At 33.9% G+C, this 8,626-nt stretch overlaps 1 protein-coding gene across 1 annotated transcript; it reads right to left on the minus strand.

The window, feature by feature from the left end:
• Window positions 1-5,404: 5,404 nt before the first annotated feature.
• On the minus strand, window positions 5,405-8,340 carry LOC117103850. The gene is made up of 3 exons (XM_033244463.1): window positions 7,981-8,340; window positions 5,652-5,837; window positions 5,405-5,548 (listed from the first exon to the last, which is right to left on the minus strand). The coding sequence occupies exons 1-3, from the start codon at window positions 8,179-8,181 to the stop codon at window positions 5,405-5,407; spliced, it is 531 nt and encodes a 176-aa protein (XP_033100354.1). The 5' UTR covers window positions 8,182-8,340.
• Window positions 8,341-8,626: the final 286 nt, after the last annotated feature.

The raw sequence follows: 8,626 nt of genomic DNA on the forward strand, positions 1-8,626 counted from the left end.
TATTACGATCAGACCTATGGCTATCTTTAACATTCACTCTATAATCCATTTGTGCCATTTCCAACAAACCAACACCTTCACTGCATCCTGGTAGCTTTTCAGATTGACATCGCTCACTTATGTCTTGAGCAGCTGATGCACAATTATCTATGTCAATGGTCAGTTCATTTACATACTTCTCAGTTCTGTCAGCTGCCGTAGGACCTCTTCCAATAGTTTTTTGTCCAAGAGCCTGACGCTTTATTTCTGCTGACTCCAAAATGGCAGCTGAGCATTCCATGATAACTACATCTAATAACCTCTTTCTGTAGCCTGATGCACTTATGGACTTTGCATTTGAAACTTCAGCTGAAGAAGCTAAGCTAGAGGATTGTGTTCTACACCACTTCTGCCAACGTGCTTTTCGTCTCCACCACCAATTCTTAAAGTTCATCATTTTGCCAGGGTTATTGGATTTTGTTGAAATTAGTTTTACCAGGGCTTTTTCTGCTTCTTCAGCGTGAATGTTTGTAACAGCATTATAGGCATCAACCATAACTTGCTGAAATTTCATTTTGTCTTTTTCAGAGGTGAAGTAAACCTTGTGTCGATTTATATCTTGCTTGAAGTGAAAGTAATCAGAAACTGTTTTGTTTTTAATGTCATTTCCTTTGGCTTTACAAAGACCTGACCATAAAGCCCCTCCCTCATCTCCAACATAGGCGTGGGCGTCTAGACCTCTACCCTGAAATTCATTGGGGTCAAGGTTATATTCATGAGCAACAGAAGGTAAGATTTGGTTTACAGCTTTATCAAGCGTTTCCACCAGCCTCTCCACATTTTCTGCATTTTCCCCTGGTTTTAGAACAAAACTACTTATAAGTTTAACATTCCGACGTAAAACGGGATTATATGTTGTCAATTCAATTTCCGTGTAATCTTTTGCAAGACTTTCGCACCCATCCAGGCTGACAGGTTCATTAATCAGACCAAGAGTAATGAGAGCTGCCATATGAATTTTTTTTTTACTAGAAAGAATGACACAGTTCTCACCAACTTCCATGATTAAATTTGCATCCAACTCCCGCTTACTGAAGTCTTCTTTAAGAAGGCGTATTGCCTCGATATCTGAACCATCTGGTCTGCATTTTTCATTTACCTTACTTCGAAGATAACAGAGATGCTGTGCGTCATTAAATTTCAATGCCACATCTTCCAGAGAATTTTTATCACTCTGACCATCAAGTAAAACCTGTCGAAACTTTTTCTAACTGAATTTGACCAGTTGTTATTGTTGGTCTTTGTTTAATGATGCTTTCAACTTCCTCTGTATTGGGCCTTTTCTCACAAACTTTTGGAGAACAACAATGTTCACCAATATAGTACACGGTCAGCTTTTTATGACACTGGTCGTTTTCGACATACTTTCTAGCATAGCATCTGATTTTGATAGCCTTTTGGTTACAGTGTTTACATTCCTTTTTCCGGTTAAAATCAACTTTATTATTAATTTTATTGATCCTTCTGAACGCACATTGAACATTGAATATTAGTACATTCAAATGAACCCCCACACATCTGCAATGTTCTTCGTCCTCCCTTACAAAAATCTCGTCTGGGACAGGTTTGTGAACGATTCCAATTCCACGCATCATAGCTACCAGAAAGAGGTTCGTTTTCATTGTAGGCAACTTCATACCTCAAATTTCCATTAGGTGTATCAGGCACCTTGTTTACTTGTTCTGCCTCCAACTTTTCAATCTCGTTTTGGTTTACGTAAGTTCTTGAGCCCTTCTTGATTAGTATTTCATCCCTGTAATATTAAAAAGTACATATGGTGAATAATAATCATTCATAACAATTATTTAATATATATGAAATGTTGAAAACAGTCAAGAGCCAATAACTAGTAAAATATTCCATTTTATTTTACAAATAGATTACTTTATTAGGTTGTTTGGACAACCCAACTCACCACTATTTCTCTATATTTACATCTACAGCAATCAGGTTTAAAATCTACATGAATAGTATTTGGTACAAAAAAATGTATCTGAGAAAATGTTTACAATTCTTACTTTTCTTCTGCCACCAATAAATCCAAGGACAAGTCTGCGTTTTTTTCTTTCTGTGTTTTTTTTTTAATTGGTGTAGATTCTGCTGAGCTTAAACCACTCATCGCACTCACAAGGTCGTCAATGGAGTTTCTCTATCAACAAAATAAAAATTTCGCCTAATTTAAAAAAAAAATACAATACCTAGTTGTATGTTACATTGGTGAGAAGCAAATCAGCTTTTTTATAACCATCTGCACATCATTAACTTTTATCATTTTCATTGTATGCCTGCATTTAGATCCATATGATATTACTTAATGTTAAAATGTAAACCCTTATGTTTCAAATTTCAATTTTGTATTGCTTGCCAATAACATGATGAGTAACTGTGATTTTTTATAGTTCTTAAAAAGATTTACTTTAGGCTTGAACGGCATTGTTAATTATTAAAAGCATCCAAAATCATGGCACTGGTTCAGGATTTAAACCAATATCTTGTGTTGAAAGCAACTAGCACATTCACGACAAGCTAACATACTGTACTGCACCACCACAATGACTAGAATTATTTTGTTTATCAAATAAATACATTAAAAAACAAACTGATTTACTTGATTTAAAACAACACTATAAAAGTGGGTATTTGGAAACCTTGGAATAATAAAATACTGATTAGTAGACCAGTTTGGTGTCATAAAAATATTGCTAGTATTAAGTTCTTCATGTTTCATTAAAATGTTTATAACACCTACCCAACTGTCTGTTTTAGTTCTTTTTCGTTGTCTTGCTTTGCGTTTATGATTTATGTTGACTGGTGGTAAATCATCTGAGCTGCTAGAAATTACAATATCATTACCTTTGTTGTCCTATGCAAAAATAAATTATGTTCAGGATTAGTTACTATAAAAATAAAACATGACCAAATAATGCATACGTGCGTGTGACTGACACCATATGATTTAAAGCCCCATACCCGGCAGCCTCTCATTTTTTGGAAAAAATATATGTTATAAAGCTTTACAAATGTAATACGGAATCGGTAGTCTAATTCAATATAGACATTCCTAAACATGAAAAGAATGTAAAATAAGGCTGAAATTTGATTTTTTTGTCCTCCAGACCAAAACTAAATGCGGATAAATTTTTCAGGTTTGATATTGCGATCGTACTACGAAGAAATATTGCAGGTGCCGAAAACATTACCCTATGCAACACTGCTAGGCCAAGCCTAGCCTTACCTAAATTTAGGTTCTGTTATCACACATAAAAAGGCCGACATAATATTTTCCGTTGCCAGTATTGACACTTGTAAAATATAATATTTCATTTTAATTATTTCAATTTGTTAAAAAACTGATTCTAACCGAGATTTTGACACATAAACAAGCGTATCTCAGGCCTCCTCGATCGACCGCAGTATGCGAAATCCGAAGTACATGCTAAAGAGGGCGCACTTGATTGACTGTATAAAATAACACATAAAAGCGAGAGCATTCCAGCGGAGGCGATCTACAACCTCTAAATTTGCCTAGTAACGAAGAATTCGTCAAGAAAATGGTAATTTTTCAAGAGAAATAGTTGGTATTTCTCTTTTTTTTTAAGTCTTTAGCATAAAAATAAAATTTAATGCAGTATTTTTCCATGATTCATAATAATGAGTGTAATGCATATGCAATTTTCTAAAAATGGCAGTCTTTAGGAAAATTTTGCCGGGAATGGGGCTTTAAGTATTATATGATTTAGTTTATTATTATTTTTACATTGCTGTAAGCACATTCAATTGTAATATCTACAAACTTACCATGTCTGTCCGACTTACCTGATCTTCTGATACACTTGATATTACAACAAAATCATTGGTATCCTGTATAGATAAAAACAAAAAGTAAGAAGTTTTATCAAAGTTCATTTTCATCTACTACGAACAAAAGATGTTGAGATGTTGTTAAATTAGTTACCAAGCACTGTACCACCAATTGAAAATATGGTTTATGCAGAGAATAATACACCATACTGTATCACGTTTGGTAGGGTATGGAGATTTTAATTTTTTTTTAGTCTCAAAATACTGAAATGGGATCCAGTATTTATCATTCCAAAAAACAAAATTGAAAAGTTTTTAGAGTAATGTAATTATAAAATGAATCTTATGAATTAGCAAATGTGATCAGTTACTAACAGCAACTTACATGAGTTACAGTTTCATGCATACTTTCATCTTCACTTGATATTATTATTTCATCAAGCTGAAAACAAAAGAAATATAAAGGTTTCAACTAATAATATTTTTAATTATCTGTATGCAATTCCTTGTACTGCTTAAGGACTTTTCAAGATAAAGGTGCTAAAAGCTTCCAAATAAGGTTAAAGGAGAGGTATACTTTCAAGTTGAAACAGACACAAAATAGTATTTTGTTGTACATTTGTGCAGCAATTGATTTTTTTATATGATTTAGTATTCCTTGATAAGTTAGTTTACATGTAAAATAATTGGGGAAAAAATAGCCGCTATTTTGTATTTTTGCTATTATTTCTGAACTTCTGTAATTCACCCAAAAATGGGAAGAAATTGTAATAGTGTGAAAGTCCTTTTATACTCAAATAAAACAAAGAACAGAGATTTTCAAAGTGGACCTCCCCTTTTGAGGTCAGGTGTGGGTTTAATTTCTGAGATGCAAAAAGCATATTTCACGAAAAAGTTAATTAATTAATATATAAACCAATAAAGGTTTTGGAACAAATTATTAAATTTTCAAGAATCTATCTGAATAACTAATAAATAAATGTTTTGCTAAAGAAGCTTTCTACATCTTAGGACAATCATAATATCAACATATTGACAACAAATTTTAAAGCCACACCTTCCCTTTAAGAGCTATGCAAACATATTCATAAGACAATAGATAGTTATACAATGCTAATAACTAAGAAATTACCTTCAATTCCCTGCCCTTAAAAACACTTACACCAGGATTATATCTGTCTCTTATACACATCTAGATGTGTATAAGAGACAGGTGTTATGTATTTTGTTTCTTTTAAATAGACATGATCACAGCAGGACATACACTACAAATAAGATATCTCAAGACAATTATGAAGGCATTTATTCATAATATCTCGGTGACTTTATAATAAAAACTAAACTATTTACGTCAGTGCTAATTTCCGGTTCTGTTATAAAGTAGCAGATTAAAAAATACACTTAAAAACATTTAATATGGAATAACTTGTACACATACCAAATCTCTCTTATGAGGATTGAATAAGCAGCTAGGTTCATACATTCTGTTCTATTGGCTGTTGTGTGTTTTAGGAAAAGACATTCAGTCAGTCCATTTCTTCATAACTACATATAGATACTGAAACTAACCTGTGATGTTGCTCTGGCCACATAATTCAGTTGGGCAACCGACATCTGTAAGCAACATATAATGATCCCCTGTATAAGCGAAGAAAACATCCGAGTTTCCTGATCCTTGGCTACCAAATGGTACTTCGACTGTCATCCTCTGAAATATACAGTACAGTATTGTATTCATTATATGATTCAGATTTGTTTACTTACTGTTCATAATACTATTTTTTTTACATAAAAAAAATGTTTGTACATACCCCTCTCCAATCAATTATTTTACAATTGATACAGAATATTGTTGCAGCTGCTCTAATAACAACGTGATTTGCCATCTGATCACGTAGGGATATTATACATTCTTCCCATGTACTTGGACACTCTGACAGACTAGGAAAATCAGCATCCGAGAAAAATTGCAGAAGATCTTGATGTTTAACTGTGCCCTACGATACATAAAAAAATGTTCAAATTTTAAAATAATTTTTTTTTCCGATTTAAGAAAAATACTTTATTTTTTAATAAGGCCTAAATGTAGGTTTTTTGCTATTTGCACGTTTTGTTGTTTTTTTGTGAAATTAAAACCTCCATTATCCCTTGAAATTATACCCAAATGCAAACAAATTATGGTTTGTTTTAAATTTACCAGTCTATTACTGTAAAAATCATAAACTTGGACAGACTATTGACATTAATGTAAAGTTTTACTCTATAGAAGAATATTAAAGTGAAAATCTAGTAACTCTTGTCTTGGCGGCTGTGTTATTTTCCCAAACACAATACGGGCACACAGTAGGGCACAAAACAAAACATTGCAGCAAACATGAAGGCGCTCATGGCTCTTTATTACTACCTTAGCAACGGACAGGGCCCTGGCTTATGATTTTTAAAAATCAATACAAATACTTTGCAATAAATATCAACCCAATACCGGTAATTAACTTTCAGTATAACTGAAATATATTGTTCCGTTTTTCACAACCTTCTAAGGATTATTTCACTTTTTCGCAGCAATGTGAACATGAAAAAAGTTTCAATCTGGGTTCAGCTACTAGCCAAAAACCATTAACATATTAATCCACGCTAACATTCTGGTGTGTTTTTTATGTTCACACAAGAAATTAAAGTTTACTATGATTTTCAATTGTTTTTGTATTTAGACATGATAAAATGTCATAAAAGTGTCAGATCAGTGTTATATACTTAATCTGTTTAACATATGGTCAAATTCAGACAATTTTAAAACTGGGGCATGTTCCACTTCCCCTGTTTTGCTATAAACTTTTAACATTTTAAGGCATATATTGAAATTAGCAGTCTCACTTTTCTATGAATATATTGTCCCCCCCCCCCACAACCCGTTTGAAAATCCTGGATCCACCACTTAATGGGGCTAGGCATATAAGTATATAATTAGTATTATTATAATAATGTAGGCCTTTTCCATGTCTAATTAATAATTCAGTATATAGGCCTAGTCCTAATGTTGTTTAGTGTTTAAGCCTACAGTAGGCCTATTCGAAAAAAGAAACCTCGAATACAGGGACCTGAGAACCACTCGAAAATGGAGACCCACTTAAGGGTCTCTGTTTTTGAAGCAGGGTCTCCATTTTCGAATGTCTAGGTCTCCATTTTCGAAAGCAGGGTCTCCGTTTTCATACTCGTAAACAGAGACCTCAAAATTTCAAAAACAGAGACCCCCGTTTAAAAACTTAAGAAATTGAGTTAATAAATAATAAATGCATGCGCAATTAAGCCTACCTATACTGCCAAGTGGTAGCATGTTACTTCGGATTGAAAACCAATTCGACCCAAACCAACTCAGTGTAAACCAACTCGGACCAAAACTAACTCGGCCCAGGAGGAAACTTCAGCCCAAAACCAACTTGGCCCAGAAGACAACTCAGACCAAAACCAACTCGGCCCAGACAACAAATTTAGACCTAATTACTGAATACCGAAAAGGTGTTTGCCACTATCATATCAAAATTTCTGTGGTTTTTTCAGTGTTCCATATTTATTTTAACTTTAAAATTTTGGAAGGGAAGTGAATGAATTATGTTTAAAAATTTTGCCTGCATCAAACACCTGTCTATAAAAAAAAATAAAAAAATAAATAGCTGTTACTTAAAGATAACGGTCACCTAGTTCAATGGAATCCTTTAAGAAAAGAATAACGAAGGATTTCAGCACCAGAATTATGTGACGTGCAAAACCTGTTCGCCAGATATTTTATGAACTAACCTAAATGGCAATTAGACTGAAATGACTACAACAAAACTGATGTATATTTACCATGGACATAAAACGGTGTACGGTAAGAATGGCCCCGGAAAAAATGGCCCAGGGAATAAACGCCCTGGAAAAATTGCTAGGCCCAACTAGGACTAAAGGCTAGTTACAATGCAAGTGCATTATTAATTATCCAAGACCTTTAACATTCATTAGGAATAAGATGAATAATATTATCATATTCATATTGTCTTATATATTTTGCATAGGCCTATGCCTAATTACCGTAAATTAATAGGCCCCAGGCCCAGGCTAGGCCTATTATTAAAGAAAAAAAGATGCACGGACGTGACTTACATTTTCAATTGAATCCACATGTTGATTGCACAAAAGATAATTGTTTATCAACTCGAAAACCTCTTCCTCTTGCAACGAAAAATGGGAAGCCAAACATTGATAAAAACATCGGTTTTGGTTCCCCGGTGGGTCTGCTTTCAGTGTAAGTCCCCTTTTTTTAGCTTGCAAGAGGCACAACACACGGTTTTCAAGAACAGACATCTTTTCATTACGGAAGCTTAAAGGGGAAGTGCGGGGATGAAATGATTAATTTTTAATTTAAAATAGAGGGATGGGCGACTACAATGACGGTGACGGCACTCGATTTTGGAGCGCGGTATTCGAAAACGAGGCTCGTGAACTGGGTCCCAAAAAAAAACTGGTGCTACAGGATTTTGAGCTAGTGTTATAAGATCTGTCTCTTATACACATCTAGATGTGTATAAGAGACAGGCGTTGTAGCAGGTCACAGTTTATATGGGTTTTCACTTATGAAAATGTCTCAATTATGTGTAAAATAACGATTTGCCCCAGTTTTTATTTCGGAAATTTGCACTAGACAGGGAGTCAGCTGATTCACTCAACCGTAACGAGCTGGTAACTGTAACGTCTTTTAACGTTGATAGAACAGATTAACTAAACAGATTGACACGGACTATAACTTCAA

Source organism: Anneissia japonica, unplaced genomic scaffold, assembly GCF_011630105.1.
Source record: "Anneissia japonica isolate Jap-2015-1 unplaced genomic scaffold, ASM1163010v1 scaffold288070_len135173_cov105, whole genome shotgun sequence".
In the NCBI taxonomy this organism is placed as follows: Eukaryota; Metazoa; Echinodermata; class Crinoidea; order Comatulida; family Comatulidae; genus Anneissia; species Anneissia japonica.

What these genes read in the sequence shown, in the direction of transcription:
- LOC117103850 (XM_033244463.1), bottom strand. Translation starts at nt 8,181, where the DNA reads ATGTCTGTTCTTGAAAACCGTGTGTTGTGCCTCTTGCAAGCTAAAAAA. An exon ending in ATGTGGATTCAATTGAAAAT is followed by an intron (nt 5,838 to 7,980) that starts GTAAGTCACGTC and finishes TATGTATCGTAG; the next exon opens with GGCACAGTTAAACATCAAGA. An exon ending in AAATAATTGATTGGAGAGGG is followed by an intron (nt 5,549 to 5,651) that starts GTATGTACAAAC and finishes TGTATATTTCAG; the next exon opens with AGGATGACAGTCGAAGTACC.